This window comes from Carcharodon carcharias, chromosome 22 (assembly GCF_017639515.1).
Source record: "Carcharodon carcharias isolate sCarCar2 chromosome 22, sCarCar2.pri, whole genome shotgun sequence".
NCBI classification, from domain to species: Eukaryota; Metazoa; Chordata; class Chondrichthyes; order Lamniformes; family Lamnidae; genus Carcharodon; species Carcharodon carcharias.
Window position 1 is genome coordinate 56,614,956 of NC_054488.1, and position 17,187 is coordinate 56,632,142.

The 17,187-nt window shown below is 40.6% G+C and overlaps 1 protein-coding gene across 3 annotated transcripts in view; it reads left to right on the forward strand.

Moving 5' to 3' along the window:
• LOC121293627 (centrosomal protein of 95 kDa-like) overlaps positions 1–17,187 on the forward strand; it is a 53,098-nt gene that overhangs the window by 31,799 nt on the left and 4,112 nt on the right. For all 3 annotated transcript variants that reach the window (XM_041216764.1, XM_041216765.1, XM_041216763.1), the window contains 8 exons: positions 1,754–1,944; positions 4,093–4,234; positions 8,936–9,050; positions 10,877–11,049; positions 13,775–13,867; positions 14,387–14,534; positions 16,564–16,733; positions 16,961–17,035. In XM_041216764.1, the coding sequence (XP_041072698.1) occupies positions 1,754–1,944; positions 4,093–4,234; positions 8,936–9,050; positions 10,877–11,049; positions 13,775–13,867; positions 14,387–14,534; positions 16,564–16,733; positions 16,961–17,035 (1,107 nt within the window). The remainder of the gene's footprint in view (positions 1–1,753; positions 1,945–4,092; positions 4,235–8,935; positions 9,051–10,876; positions 11,050–13,774; positions 13,868–14,386; positions 14,535–16,563; positions 16,734–16,960; positions 17,036–17,187) is intronic.

Consider the following 17,187-nt stretch of genomic DNA (forward strand, 5'->3'; position numbering starts at 1 on the left):
CCCTACCCGCCCCTCACCCCGATCATGGTTCCATTCTTTCCACACTGCCCTTTCATTGCTCCCGTTCCGTTTTCCCACCGCACCTATCCAACGTCCCTGCAAGACTTCATCTCCCCTGTCAGTATCCAAATTTGCCTGCCTCTTTCTGCCTCTCCTCACCGTCATCATCTTCACCACCACCCCCCCCACACCCACCCCCCTCCCCAAACAAAGGCACTTCTCGCCCAACATCACCTGCTGTAGCTGTACATCTGCTGGACGCTCCACTTGGCTGGGGCTCCACTGGCTGCATAAGGCTGCACCTGTGGCTCCTGGCTCCAACATCACGAGGCTCCAGGTGTCCATCCAAGTAAGTCCTGACTTGCGTACGCCACATTGGTCCAGACGTGTTCTGAGCCAGCATGAAATTATACAGTGTGGGGCGGAGCAGGAATATTCCAATTTGGTGTTCATTTGAATCCTGACTGAGATGCAAAATGGGTTGACACACCAGGACTGCAAGATCTGGATATCATTTCACAACATTGGGAAAACTCTTTTTTTCAGCTCCTGACTTATTGTCTGCCCCACTGCTGTCTGGGGGTAATGATTTTGCCCCTTATGAACTTTTGGACTCCATGTTAAGTCCAACAATGTCAGATTATAACGTACTGCTCCCATTTTTCCTGACAGGTGCTGGTAATAGTTCTGTTGTTGCAATTTACAGTTTCTCTGGATCCATCTGTTTTTTTTACTTGTCCCCATTACACCATTTTTGCTTTGTGTAAACCATCTCTTTTTGTCAATTAATTTCTCTTGCTTCCCACCATGTTGCTCACCTCCCTTTTTTCTTTGTTCTTTCCTTCCCTGAGTCTGCACTTGCTTAAGTATATCACTAATCATTTTCAGTTATGACAAAAAATCATTGACCTGAAACGTTAACTCTTTCTCCTTCCACAGATGCTGCCTGACCTGATGAGTGTTCCCAGTATTTTTTCTCTCCTGTATTACCTTTGAGACTGGTCTAATGGCAGGAAATAGTCTTTTTTGATCCTGTACACTTGTATGTTGCTGAAGGAATTTAGAGATATTGAACTAGGTCCAAAGTTAAAGCTGGCCTACTCTACTTTTCTTTCTTTGCATGTCTTCCAATAGCTTTGTCTCCTGGTGAAGGAGGATTGATGGTTAGATTAGCTGAGGGATGCATTATGAACAACTTTGATATTCTGGAATATTCTTGATTGACGCGTGCAGGGTGAATTTCCCATTTTAAAAAATAAATAAATAATTTTGACATTGGTCAGGTCTTTTTCTTCTCTCCCTCGCTTCTGTCCAGCAGTTAGCATTTCTAGTACCTTTAGTTTCTTCCTATTTATCAACTTGGTTGCCAAACTCTGGATGCCCTATCTGTGATGCTTGTAGTCAGAGAGGCTAGTGTTTCATCTAATGATGGGGGGGTAAAAGCACTGAATTAGCCTACTCGTCTTTTCTCATCTTTTTCATATATTGATCATTATAAAAAGCCAAATACTGTGGTCACTGAGAATTTAGAATCTGACTTTTTTTGCTCTTTTTATTTTCCTTGTGGTGCTACCATGACCTGGCCTGACACCTTAGCTAAAAGAATGGGACTTCTTTCAGACCAGTAGAAGTTAAGGGCCCTGTACAGCCCTCATTCCCCTATGTTTAAAATTGAAGAACACAAACAATTTTACCATGGCTATAGTTGTAGTAAGTAAATTCTATTCAGAGGTTTTTTCCCCCTCTCTTGCAGAACTCAGGCAATGTACAGAAAAGAGTTGCCTTTCAAACCCAGCCAGACATTAGATTTATGACCGTGCAGAGTAAAACTGATCAATGGGATACAGCTTCTAAGGAACATGGCGAGACAAGTCATTGGGAGGCTTCAGCAACACTAGAATCCAACCAGCCTGACTTCAGGAGTGAAGATCGTTCCCTTTCATTGTATGTTTGATTTACTGTATTTGTTAACTGCATTGTAAATTATCTGGTGATGTGGGAAAAAAAATACTTGCACTTTTTTATATGTAGCACCTTTTTCATGATCTCCAGCTGTCCCAAAGTGCTTGAAAACCACCTAACGTACTTAATGAAGAGTAGTCACAGTTGTAGTAGAGAACCGCGGCAGCTAATTTACATGATCCATTTTAGCGATGTCGGTTGAAGGACTGGAGAACTTGCTTGTTCTTCAAAATTGTGCTATGAGATCTTTATGTTCACCCATGTGGACAGAAGAGATCTCAGTTTTGCATCTCATCTGAAATACAGAGCAATACTCTCGCAGTACTATGCTGAAGTGCCAACCTGCGTATGTGCTTGAGTCTCTGAATTGGGGTTGAATCCTAATAGCGGGGTGAGTGCTACTCACTGAGCTACAGGAGATACTTTGAAGCGTCATAGCTTTGACCTTTTTAATCACTTTTTAAAAAAAAAACAAGTCGGATGGGGAAGAGAAACAGGTGGCATCTCAGTTGGAACAATGTTTGCTATTCACTTACCACCAAATCCAGCCCAGATTGCAAGGGTGAAACTAAGAGACATTGAGCTTTCTCTGTGCATTACACAAACCTACCATTTTTATTTTGGCCACTGAATAACTCAGATTGTACAAGGATTGCTTGGTAGGGGACTTTCTGGTTGGGGTCTAGTCATAACTTTAAGACACAATAGAAAAATCATTGCTCTGCATACAACCTGGATTTGATTGTGATATTAGATGCAAAAAGTAAAGAATTGTAGTACCACAGGCATCCTAGTCTTGATGACTAGAACATTAGAACATTTCCCTAAAAAGCCAAATGCTTTGGGTTCTGCCAGGGCCACTCATGGACAAAAGAGCTGAACGCAAGAGGTGAGGTGAGTGTGGCTGTCCTTGACATCAAGGCAGCATTTGACTGAGTGTGGCGCCCTAGCAAAACTGGAGTCGGGGGAGGGGGAGACTTTCTACTGGTTGGAGTCATACATAGCGCAAAGGAAGATGGTTAGGGTTGTTGGGGGTCAATCATCTCAGTTCCAGGACATCACTGCAGGGGTTCCTTAGGGTAGTGTCCAAGTCCTAACTATCGTCAGCTGCTTCATTTAATGACCTCCCTTCCATCATAAGGTTTGAAGTGGGGATGTTTGCTGACGATTACACAATGTTCAGCACCATTCGTAACTCCTCAGATACTGAAACACTCCATGTCCAACAGCGTAACCTGAACAATATCCAGGCTTGGGCTGACAGATGGCAAGTAATATAAATGCCAGGCAATGACCATCTCAAACAAGAGAGAATCTGACCATCACCCCTTGACATTCAATGGCATTACCATCGCTGAATCCCCCATTATCAACATCGACCAGAGATTGAACTGGAATAGCCATATAAACACTGGCTGCATAAGCAAGTCAGAGGCTGAGAATCCTGTGGCAAGTAACTCGCCTCCTGACTCCCCAAAGCCTGTCCATCATCTACATTATAAGGCACAAGTCGGGGATGTGATGGAATACTCTCCACTTGCCTGATGAGTGCTGCCCAACAACACTCAAGCAGCTTGATAACATCCAGGACAAAGCAGCTTGGTTGATTGGCATCCCATCCACAAACATTCACTTCTTCCACCACCAACGCACAGTGGTAGCAGTGTGTACCATCTACAAAATGCACTGCAGGAACTCACCAAGGCTCCTTTGACAGCACCTTCCAAACTCATGACTACTACCATCTAGAAGGACAAGGGCAGCAGACACATTGGAACACCACCATCTGGAAGTTCCCCTCCAAGCCACTTATAGCCCTGACTTGGAAATACATAGCTGTTCCTTCACTATCACTGGTTCAAAATCCTGGAATACCCTCCCTAACAGCACTATGGGTTTACCTACACCATATGGACTGCGGCAGTTCAAGAAGGCAACTCACCTCCAGCTACTCGAGGGCAATTAGGGATGGATAATAAATGCTGGCCTAGCCAGTGATGCCCACATCCCATGAATGAATGAGGAGAAAAAAGCAGTTATTTGGTTTTAACTGTTTAAAATTGACCTGTGTGAATGTATGAAAATGCTACAATCTCCAATCTTTTCTAATGGCAACTTCACTTTCTGTAGTAACCGTAAAGACCAAGGTGATGTAAGCAGTTCATTTAGAGATGAACCTCTATCTCGTAGAAGAGCACGGGATATCCTAGCAGAAGAGGAGCTGCATGAGATGTCTGAAAAGCTTTCTCAAAAGCTGCGCCAACTTGATATGGTAAGAGAGTAGAGTATTGTCACTTACAACAGTTAGTGACTAACCAGATAAATTAATTAATTAATTTTGAATATTTGACACAAAAATAACGGTCCTGCCAGTGAGCTCTGTTCATTTGAGTCAGGTTGCAATTTGAAATGTTGGGTAGCAATAATGACACCTGTGTCCATATTCCACAGAAGCTTCACTGGCACCGTCTGTGCTGATTGTGGCAGGGGCAGTCCTGTCATTCTAATGAAAAGAGGTGGGGAGCACTAAATGGGAAATCAAGTAAAGCTGCTGCTTGCTTTTTTTTTTTTTTGTTCCAAAAAACCTTCTTTATCTTAATACTGCAATGGGTAATGCCTGACACTGATGTCCAGAGAATTGTGTGTGTGTGTGTCATGTGTCAGAAGCTGAAATTGGCAAGAAAGCATAATATAGGATCCTTGGCCCTCTAAGTATAGTACAAAATATGAAAATGTTTTGAAAAATATGAAAATTGTCCATTTTACTCTTCCTGCCAAAAAAGAAGCATATTATCTAAATGGTGAGAGATCGCAGAGCTCTGAGATGCAGAGGGATCTGGGTGTCTTAGTACATGAATCGCAAAAGGGTAGTATGCAGGTGCAGCAACTAATTAGGAAAGCTAATAGAATGTTATCATTTATTGCAAGGTGAATTGAATACAAAAGTAGGGAGGTTATGTTTCAGTTATACAAGGCATTGGCGAGACCACATCTGTTGTACAGGCAGTCCTCAACTTTACGACTTTCGAGTTATGACATATGGCACTTAATGACTTTTATAAATTGACACCGTTTTGACTTTACACCACGCCAACGAACAAGTTCAAATGTTCATACATGCACATCAACTCAGTTGCTGTTCCGATTTTTTTATGCTAATATGATTATTTACGAAAATACATTCATGTTGCTAAATTACTCATCTATAATTGATTGAGTACGATATTCTGGGTTATTTTGGTGAAAATAAGCTTTCTGGTTTTGGTTCAGAAATCAATCCCCCATTTATAACATTGTTCTTATGGAAAATTGGTTCCTAGTTATGATGTTTTGACTTAAGACACGGTTTACAGGAATCAATTGTATCCTAAGTCCGAGAACTGCCTGAACCATGTACAATATTGGTCTCCTTATTTAAGGAAGGATGTAAATATTCCGGAAGCAGTTCAGAGAAGGTTTACTAGACTAATACTTGGAAAGGGAGGGTTGCCTTACAAGGAAAGGTTGGACAGGCTAGGCTTGTATCCCCTGGAACTTAGAAGAGTAAGCAGTGACTTGATTGAAACATATAAGATCCTGAGGGGTCTAGACTGAGTGGACGTTGAAAGGATGTTTCCTCTTGTGGGAGAATCTAGAACTCGGGTCACTGCTTGAAAGTAAGGGGTCACCCATTTAAGACGGAGATGAGAATTTTTTTCTGAAGGTCGTGAGTCTTTGGAACTCTCTTCCTCAAAAGGTGGTGGAAGCAGAGTTTGAATATTTTTAAGGCAGGGGTAGGTAAATTCTTGATAAGCAAGGGGGAGTGAAAGGTTGTCAGGTGTATGTGGGAACGTGGAGTTGAGGTTACAATCAGATCAGCCATGACCTTATGGAATGGCAGAGCAGACTTGGGCCGAGTGGCCTACTCCTGTTCCTAATCTGTATGTTCGTGTGTAAAAGTGAGGGAAGTTATGCTAAGTTCTTATAAATCACTGGTTAGGCCTCAGCTGTAGAAGTGTAACCTATTCTGGGCACTACACTTTTTAGGTAGGATGTCCACACCTAGGAGGTGTAGAGGAGATTTACCAGAATGATACCATAGAACCATAAAGTTACAGTGCAGAAAGAGGCCATTCAGCCCATTGTCTGCACCAGCCAAAAAAAAAACTAGCTGCTCACTTTAATCCCATTTTCCAGCACCTAGTGCATAGCCTTGCAGGTTACAGCACTTCAGGTGCAGATTGAGGTACCTTTTTTAAATTAGTTGAGCGTTTCAGCCTCAACCATCAATTTGGCCAGTGAATTCCAGATGCCCACTACCCTCTGGGTGAAAATGTTTTTCCTCATATCCCTTCTAATCCTTCTACCAATCACCTTAAATCTGTGCCCCCTAGGGGAAATGGGTCTTTCCTGTCTACCCTACCTAGGCCTCTCTCAATTTTGTACACCTCAATTAGGTCCCCCTCAGACTCATCTTTTCCAAGGAAAACAACCCTAGCCTATCCAATCTTTCCTCATAGCTGCAATTTTCCAGCCCTGGTAACATTCTTGTAAATATCTACTCTCTGCAGAGCAATTATGTCCTTCCTGTAACGTGACCAGAGCTCTGTACACAATTCCAATTGTGGCCTAACCAGCGTTTTATACAGTTCCCGCAATACATCCCTGCTTTGTGTTTAATGCTTCATCCAATAAAGGAAAGCATTCCATATGTTTTCTTTACCACCTTATCCACCTTCAGGGACCTGTGGATATGCATTCCAAGGTCTCTCACTTTCTCAATCCCTCTCAATATCCTCCTGTTTATTAAGTATTCCTTTGTTTTGTTTTCCCTCCCCAAATTCATTACTCCTCACTTTTCCAGATAGAATTCCATTTGCCACTTTTCCACCCACTCAACCCAGACATTGATATAATTCCGGAGACAACAGAGATCCTCTTCACTATCAACTACATGGCCAAGTTTTGTGGGAGGCATGATCAGGAAATATAAACAGCAAGGGCCCAAGGCTCAGCCCCGTGGAATGCCACTGGAAATCGCTTTCCATTCGCAAAAGCATCCATCAACCATTACCTTATGTTTCCTGTTGCTGAGCCAATTTTAGATCCAACTCTCCACCTTTTATTTTTCATGGATCCTGTTTTTTCTGACCAGTCTGCCATGTGGGGCCTTGTCAAATGCCTTACTAAAATTTATGTAGACAACATCCACTGCACTACTCTCATCAATCCTCTTTGTTACTTCCTCAAAAAATTTTAAGTTAGTAAGACACAATCTTCTCCTAACAAAACCGTGCTGACTATCCCTGATTAATCCGTGCCTTTCTAAGTCACAGTTTATCCTGTCCCTCAGAATTTATTCCAACAATTTTCCCACCACCGAAGTCAGACTAACTGACCTATAATTTTCTGGCCTATCCCTCACACTTTTTATATAATTGTACAATGTCCGCAGACCTCCAAACCTCTGGTACCTCGCTTGTATCCGGTGAGGATTGAAAAATGATCCTTTAGAACATTCGCTACTTCCTCCTTGGCTTCCTTTTTACAGCCTTGGTGTAAGCCAATTGGTCCTGGTGATTTATCCACCTTTCAAAGATGTCGGTCCTTCCAGTACTTCCTCTTTCATTAAGTAATGAATCTAATATTTCACACTCCTCCTCTTTAGCTAAGCATGTCTGCATCATCCCTCCCCTAAGTAAAGACAAAGTACTCATTGAGAACCCTGCCTACATCTTCTGCATCAACCCACAAGTATCATGTACATCTCTGATATGCCCTACCCTTTGCTTAATTAGTCTCTTGCACTCAACAATGTACTGGTAAAACATATTTGGATTTTCTTTGGTTTTACCAGCCAATATTTTTTCATATCCTCTTTGCTTTCCTAATTTCCTTTTTTACTTCACTCCTGTACTTTCTACACTCTAGGCTTTCTACAATATTAAACTTTTTGTGACTGTCATAAGCTTTCTTTTTATGCTTTATCTTCCTCTGTATGCTTCTGGATAACCAGGGGGCTCTAGATTTGGCTGTACGACCCTTTTTCTTTATGGGGACATGTCTACCCTCTCCATAGAATTGCACTTTTGAATGCCTCCCACTGATTTGATGCTTTCCCTGTATTACCTGTATCCAGTCCACTTTCATCGCTTTGGAACATTTGTCTTCCTCCCCACCCCACCACTCAATTTAGACCTTTCACTCCTGTTCTGTCTTTGTCCTTTTCTATAATGATGCTAATTCTAACTCTTTTGTGGTTACTATCTCCAAAATAGTCTCCCAATGCTTCATTTCCTAAGACTAAATCTAGAGCTGCACCCCCTCTTGTTAGGCTTGTTACATGCTGGTTTAAAAAGTTCTTTGAATGTAGTTCAAGAACTTTGTGCCCTCTGTGCCCTTCACACTATTCATATCCAGTTGATATTAGGATAGTTGAAATCTCCAACTATTACTGCCCTATTGTTTTTGCACTCAAATTTGCCAACCAGGGATGATAGAATTCAGTTATGTGAGAGACTAGAGAAGCTAGGGTTCACAATGATCAGGTTAAGGGGAATTGTGATATAAGTGTTCAAAACTACAAAAGATTTTGATAGAGTAAATAAGGAGAAACCGTTTCCAGAAGCAGAAAGGTTAGTAACCACGGACAACAGATTTAAGGTAATTATCATAAGTAGATGTGAGAATAGTGGATTTTTTTCTTAATGCAGTGAGTTATGATCTAGGATGCACTGCTTATAAGGTTGATGGCAGCAGATTGAACAATAACTTTCAATATGTAATTGGATATTTATTTGAAGGGAAAAAAGTGCAGTACTAGGAGGTGGGGGAATGCAGGGGAGTGGAACTCATTAGTTCGCTCTTTTTAAAGAACAGATGCAATAGATCAAATGGTTGCCTCCTCCATTTATATCATTCAATGATCCTATGATTCTTAGAAATGATGGTCAGTAGAGCTGTCTATTAATTGACTGGTCTTATCATTTAACAGATGTTGAAACAAGCCCTGGGTGACAAGTATGAAGCTCATAATTGCAAAGAAGAAGATAAATTGTCTCAACACAGTGACAGCATCACTGAATATAGAAGAATTCAACAGTTGCCTGGTGAGAGTTTGAACCTGTTGAACTGCATTCTAAATAAGCTTCTGGGGGCAGGACCAAGCTGCTAGGGATTTAGAATAGATACTTGAAGCTCGGTCCAGCAGAGCTGAGGGGTTCATTTAATAGAATGCACAACAAAGAAACAGGCTATTCAATCCAACTGGTTAATTTGCTACACCAGCTTCCTTCCACCCCTCTTCACATCAGCCCATCAACATGTCCTATTCTTTCTCCCTTATGCTCATCTAGCTTGCATTTGAAAGCATCAATGTTATTTGCCTCAACTACTCTTAGTGGCAGCAGGTTCCACATTCTCAGCGTAAAGAAGCTTCTGCTGAATCCCTTATTGGGTTTATTAGTGGCTGTCTTGTATTTATGGCCCCTAGTTTTGATTGTCACTACAAATGGAAATACTCTGTCTCCCCTATTGAACTCCTTCATAATTTTGAAGACCTTCATTAACACTTCTAAAGTGAATCTCATTAGTTTATTTCAAAATCTCTTTCAAAATATTTAAGTATATTTAATTTTAATTGAGGTATTAATATTTGGGCTAGGACAATGACCTATGATAGCTCACTGAATCTGACAGTGAGAGTAATTGGGGTTAATGCATACAAATGAATGCTCCAATTGTCTTTTAGTTGTGTTTCCTGACAACCATTCAGTTTCCTCCTCACTGTTCGGTTCAGTAATTGCTCCAAGCTAATTGATATCATTGGACCTCGTGAGACAAAGTTGCTGCACAAAGATTTTCATCTAAAACGTAGACCCTAGCTGTACTGTGAGGGAATTTCTGGGTGTGTCGTGCTTATTTCTTTTTCTGTATCATCCTGCATGTGTTGATTTGCTATTACTGTTGCAAAAAAAATGTTTTCTGGGTGTATTGCCCATTTAAGTTGCTGTCATTGTATTTTGGAAGATATGTGTGGGTGGCAGATGGGCTGGCACAAGTGAGAATGTGACACTGTTTGCAGGTGATCCCTACACCAAAAAAGGATGAACCTTAAAATGCTGCAATCCTGGATTTCTGTCACTAACCTAACCTACCATCAACCCGACTCGGTGAAGACCTCTGCTGGTGACAACCCAGTGCTGCATAATTGCAGCACAAGATAGTGTTTTGCTAATACTGTACTGTCCCCACGGCTTATAGCAGATGTGTTTGTGAGAATGTGATTTTTATTCCCCCCCACTGATGTAACCCGACTGCTGAGAGCCTGGAGGTGGTGGGCACTGTGGAGTAGGAATGCGCTATCCTCTCGATCAGCTTTCCAATTTTTAAATTTACTGTTTGCAATTATCTAAAAAGCACATCTGGTATCGTAGTCTGGCAATATCTGACCTCTGGCATAATGTGAACTGAAATAAAACGTACTGAAAACCACCTGGCCCACACTACGCAATTGTAAAGGGAGGATTACTTGATAATGGCAAGACCTAACCATTTGAATGCAGGAAATGACACAACCACTCACAGGAAACATTTAATTCAACTTCTGATATTTAGTCCAGTTATTTGAAGTTCAGAAACACCAAGTAGAATGAAATATAATTAGTATCTAATTTATCAAGATTTGGAACTGGTGAGGAAACAAAGCTGTTTCTGCCCAAAATAAACAGAATACTCAACACTATATAGCCTTATCGCTTTTTTGGTTGATTTAAAAGCAAACGTTTAAGCATGGACATTTTAAGTGAAGGCTGCACTGAAATAACCATGTTTTGACGTGGACAGTTCCTGGATGAGAATATTTAGTAAATCGCCTTGTAAAAATGATTGTAAATACTAGACTAGTATAACTTTTTCTTTTCCACCTATTATAAAGCACCACTACATACCAGGAAGCCAGCTCGTGCCCGCTCCCTATCACCATCACCACCACGACGCACTGTACCAGCTGAGTTTGAAGCTGCTCTCAACAATGATTCAAAAGGACAAATGAGGAAAATTCGCAGAGAACTACAAAAAGAAATGGACCAGCAAAGGATGAAAGCAAAGGTAAGTTAGTTGACCCCAGAGCCTCACTAACTCTTAACCAAACCTAAATCAGTTTGTAGCACTTTGAATATAAATGCACCCTTAAAGAATCATTTGAAAGATGATGCATTATCCTGTTCATAATGCAGCTTCAAGAGTATCAAGCTATCCTACTGTACAGCCTTCCAAACTAATATTTATCATTATAGAGTAGGCAGTGCTTTTTGAAACTCTATTAGAATTTGAGCAATTTTACTGGATCTTTTATTACTGCGAATGTAATAAAATATTCATCTATGTTGTATGCATCACAGTGACCCATATCATTTCGTTCCACATTGCTAAGTCCAGTCCTTTACTATTTGAATGTGAGACTTCTTTGCATATTTGTTCTTACAAGTTTCACTTTTTAAAAAAAATCCTTTTTAAGAAAAAAAGTTCCGCGCAAGTATACTTTTAACTTAAGTCATTTTAGTCACATGTTCTTAAATTTGTTGAGTTTGAGCTCAGTCTTGATTAATGGAGTCGCATCAAAGTTGGTCTACTGTTCTGAAATTTATTAGATGACTTGATCAAGTATTAAAAGCTGACTGAAGCTTACTGATTACATTTAATTATATTGGAAACAGATGCTCTAGAGAGTACATCATACAGGAGAGTTGTCAAAGCAGTAGCACCTGTACGAGTAATATTCAGTGTCAAATTTTGGGTTAGGCATGTAGTGTTTTACAATTCTATATATGTGACACAAAACATTTGGCAGTGAGATTGAGGAGGAAACCTGTGGATAAATTGTGATGAGATCTTAAAAAAAAATTTTAAGAAGCGTTGGATCAAAAACCGAGAAACCTTACATAACAGCAACTATGGGGTGTACCTACACCCCACAGAATGCAGCAGTTCAAGAAGTGGCTGGCTCACCACCACCTTGGGCAATTGGATATGGGCAGTAAATCCTTGTCTTGCCAGCAATGCTCACATCCCATGAATGAATAAAAGAAAAAAGGGCAAATGGCCTTATTTCCTGTAGTGGGGGAGTCAGTGGTGTCCAGTCATTTTATTTAAAATTCAGTTTAAAAAAAAAGTAAAACATCAAGGAGAAACTTCTGTATGCAGAGAATGTTGGAAAGATGCAATGCTATTGATTATATCCTTTTAAAGGAAGAGTAGAGTGGCATTTGAAGCTAAGAAAGATGCAGAGCAATGGAGAAAGTGTGGAAAAGTACATTTCTATTTTACTGAATGAATAACTTGATGGGTGAATGGATTCCTTCTGTGCTATAAACTTTAAATCCATTGAAGTACAAGGAAATTATATTCTGGACAATGTGATGGACGTGTACACTGATGACACCCAGTTCTAGCCTCTCTACCACCACCTCTGACTCCTCCACCACAGTTGATAAATTGTCAGACTGCTTATCAATATCCAGTACTAAATGAGCAGAGGTTTCCTCTAATTAAATATTTGGAAGACCAAAGCCATTGTTTTGGTCCCTACTCCATCCCTCTTCCTGGCAACAGTCTGAGATTGAGCCAGTCTGCTCGTAACATTTGATATCATGTTTAACTTCAGGCTGAGCTCCAATCTTATATTTGTCCCATTACTAAGATTGCTGATTTCTACCTCTAACTTTGCCCCTGTCTCAGCTCATCCACTGCTGAAACCCTCATTCGTGCCTTTGTTAACTTTAGATTCAACTACTCCAATGCACACCTGGCTGGTCTCCCACATGCTTCTCTCTATAAACTGGTCATCCAAAACTCAGCTGCTTGTGCCTTAACTTGCACCAAGTCCTGTTCATCTATCATGTTTACCTTCGCTGTCCCACATTGGTCCCTAGTCAAGCAAAGTCTTAATTTTAAAATCCTCATCCTTTTTCAAAATTCTCCATGGCATCAACCCTCCCTAGCTGTGTAATCTCCAGCCCCACAACCCTCAGATATACCTATCTAATTCTGGACTATTGTGCATCCCCAATTTTAATTATTCCACCCTTGGTGGACAAATCAGCCCACTTGATTGGCATCCCACTCACCATCACTCAGTCAAAATCCTGGAACTCCGTCTCTGTACCTACACCTCATGGACTGTAGCAGTTCAAGAAGGTGGTTCACTAGCATCTCCGAGGGCAATTGGGGATGGGCTATAAATTCTGGCCTAGCCAGCAGTGCCCACATCCTGTGAGAGTGTTTAAAAATTGTACCCATGCCTTCAATGCCTAAGACCTAAGTTCTGCAGTACCCTCCCTACACCTCTGTCTCCCTGGCTGACTGTCTTCCTTTAATACACTGCTCAAACCCTACCTTTTTGACCAATTTTTTGGTTATTTGATTTAATATCATCGTATGTGGCTCGGTGTCATTTTGTTTTATGATACACCTGTGAAATATTTTTGTTTAATTAAACTAACGTTGTTATAGAAATAAGTTAATGATGAAGACATAACTATCCAACTCATCAGCGTTCCAACAGGTGAAACCCAGCAGCATCAAAAGCCTAGCTGGTACTGGGAGCTGTACAAAAGCCTAGCTGGTGCTGGGAACTGTACAATCAGCAAAGTGATGGAAAGTGATTTTTTTTTTTTAAACCATTTCACTCCCATTCTACCAAACCATGACAAAGCTATTAGATAATTTGTTGATAGTGGATGTGAAAACCAATCACCATTCTGGTCTTGTCAACCGCTGTTAATAGTGATGTTCCCTGCATAAATATTTTTTGACTTTTTTTAAACCCCTGCAGGCAGTGAGTGAGTGTTACAGAGAAGATCTGGAGAACTACAAAATAAAAGAGAAAGCTAAAATTGAAAAAGAGAAAAGAAGTGTCAAGAAAGCAGTGAGTCTTAATGTCTTAATTTGATTTTCTTTTTAAATTACATCTTCAGTAAAGACTATCAGTAACTAGGCTAGCAGCTTACGACTGTTTAAATGTTCACAAAATGTGGGCATCGCTAACAAGGCCAGCATTTGTTACTTATCCCTAAACAATTGAGTGACTTGCTGGACCATTTTGGAGGGCAATTAACAATCAATCACATTGCTCTGGGTTTGGAGTCACATATCGGTTTGAAATAAGGATGGCAGATTTCCTTCCCTAAAGGACATATGTTGTACACAATCGCAAGGCTAATTTATTTTGTATTAAGTTCATAAATATAATGCGTAATGAATGCCACAATTCACACACTACCTTGACACTCAATATTCAGTCAATGTTTAATTAGCTGTTGCTGTTTGCCTTTAAAATATTTGTACTAACTCATCACATGGTGCCTTGTGATGCTCCAGTTTCTAAATAAAATGAGCAGACTATTCCTTTCGTGTACTTGACATCTGTTCTACATCTGCTATGAAGGAACAAGAATATAAAGAAAATATCTTCAAAGAAACTCCAAAAACCCCACAGCCAGCGAAAGTTTACTCTGCAAAAACCACACCACGAAAGCCTAAGCACAGCCAGTGGACACTGACAGGAGTGGCAAAGCCAAAGAAAGCAACTCCAAGTAAGAATTCAAAGAAATAGCTTGATTCTGCTGGGTGGAAAATTGTGATTGAGAGAAATGTGTTAACTTGTGGAACCACTAAGGATAATTGTACAGAACGTCAACCTTGGGCCAAAATACACTGGATACACCAGCCCCAGAACCCTTCGAACTTTGCCCTAGTATTTGCTGTTGTAATTTTAACCTGTGTTTTTACTTGTTTCATTCTGTTAAGTTCAGAGGGCTGAGCTATGAATGTCTGCTACAGCCATCAACAACGTGCACTTTTATGGATTCCTTGGCGTAACTGAGCCTACCCGGGTGGATCATGAAAGGGAGGGAGAGGTGAATGGATGCCGAGCAGGTGCCAAGGAAAGCATCTGGGCAGGTGATCAAAGAAGTGGCTAAACATTGGGCTTGGACAGAGATGAAATGAGTTGGGAGGATTCAGGAGTAGAATGCTGGACCTTGATGGCAGAAAACTCTGCTGTTGACTGTGGAGCCAGGGGAATCAAGAAAATGAGCAGTGAGTTGGATTCAGAAGATTGGTGAGTGAGGTGGGATATAACAGACAACTGGAGCCATGCTTTTAAAGAGCTGTAAAAAAAAAAAGATAAAACTTGGGAGGGGGGATTAGGAGATTAGCTTTTAAGCTAATCAAGATGGCCCACAATTGGAATAATGTAGCATGTTTTCAATTTTTATGTACTTGTATTAAAGGCAAGTTATGTTGATGGAAGTAAGTAAAATTGATCATGACTCTCCAGTATCAGCTTTTACTCAAACTGGCTCTCTTCCAGTGCCCACCACCTGCCAACAACTGCTTTATCAGACAAAATTGGGAATGGCCGTTCCTCTTTTTTTAATCTTGGCATACACAAAAAGCATACATCTCACCTCACCTCACGAAACCTCATCCATATCTTTAGTCACCTGCAGATCTGGTTTTTCCAATAGAGGCTACTTTTGCCCTTGATGGAGGATGGACTTTACCTACCTGTTAGCACCTTGCTAGCCTCAAACTCCACTTAAAACCAGCTTCAACTCATCCATTGCCTGCTTCCTATCGCACATTAAGACTGTCTTTAGCCCCCTCTAAACTTCCTCTTTAACATCTTTTCAGCTCTGTGCATTTTGGGGTGGTTGGACTATGTGCAAGGTATTTGCACTTAAATCCCCTCATCCACTCCCTTTCCCTCACCCACTACCTGTGTAGAAGTAGACCATTTGGCCCATCATGCATGTGCCAGCTGATTGAAAGAACTATCCAATTAGTCCCAGTCCTCTTTCTCCATGGCCCTGTAAAATTTTCCTTGAGTATTTATTCAATTCCCTTTTTGAAAATGATCAAATCATTTTCCACTGCCCTTTCTAAGGCAGTGTGTCCCAGACAATAACTCAACTTTTTTTGTACACTAAGTGTAATGATTTACTCTATGGGGAGGTAAGTTTTTATATGCTTGGGTATTACTCCAATCCAAGTACAAGCTCCTTATGAACTGTTTATAGTTTATAATTAGTGTGGTTGATTTTTGTGGGAGTCTCTTTTGGTTGTTTCATACCAATACAGCCAGCATCACCCTGTACTCCATGAGTATAGTGAAATATTAGACATGACAGCAGGTTTATTCTAACATAAATGGCACTATCTGTATAAACTGTAACTTATTCAAGGTATTGGGGTTCAAGTGTGCTTATTGCTGCCCTCTGGTGCTAGTACCTTGTCATCATTGGTTGCTGCCATCTGGTGCATGGTTGATGAACTTCACACAGTTCTGTAAAAGACTCGAAAGGTTAACTGTCTTTCTCTCCACAGATGCTGTCAGATCTGCTGAGTTTTTCCAGCAATTTTTGTTTTTGTTTCACAAAAAAGAACCTGCATTACATCCAACACCTGCACATACTCCAATCTGACGCTGATCAAAGTTCTGTCTTTTTAAACTGCAGGGTTGATTGCTCTGAATATGATGCTTGAATTATGTAATTTTTTGAGCTTTAATGTGCAATTTTCTCTAGTCAAGGATATTTAAGTGTGTCTTTTTTTTTGCAGTGAAGATACAAGATAATGACCTCCTACCTTTATTATTGGAAGAGTTTCCTTATCTTCCGATATCGCCGCACACTCTGAATCGAATGTGGAAGCAGCAATTTAAGCAGATAGAACAGTTGATCAAGTCCGGTCTTGATCAGGACCGGAACCAAGCCAAGCTTCAATCAGCAGTGAGTTGAATCTCGTACCTCACGAGCTTTGTTCAAGACGACTAGCCAAATCTACATTTTTTGCGCTGTAGATACTTGCTTTTTACTTGCTTCTGATAGCCTGACCAACAATGTGTGTAGGGAGGTTAATACGGCTTTTATATTCCATGTTTGCTGGGACACCAACTGAGCACACTGTACACTCCTGATACCTCTCCAATGACAACTACTCCCATTTTTCTCAACAGATTGAAGATGCCCAGAAAAAGCATGATCTCCTGATTAGTATCATTAAAAAGGAGCAGGATCACAACCAGCGTCTGGTGAGGCTTGTTAAAGGATGCAATCATGAGTGTATTTTTAAAAACTTAAATACAATTTTTAATAAAGCCTCCCTTTAACTCTTCAATACTGTGCCTGATGCAGAAAATAAAATTTTTACTGACACTACGGGAAGGAAAAAAAAAACCTTGGT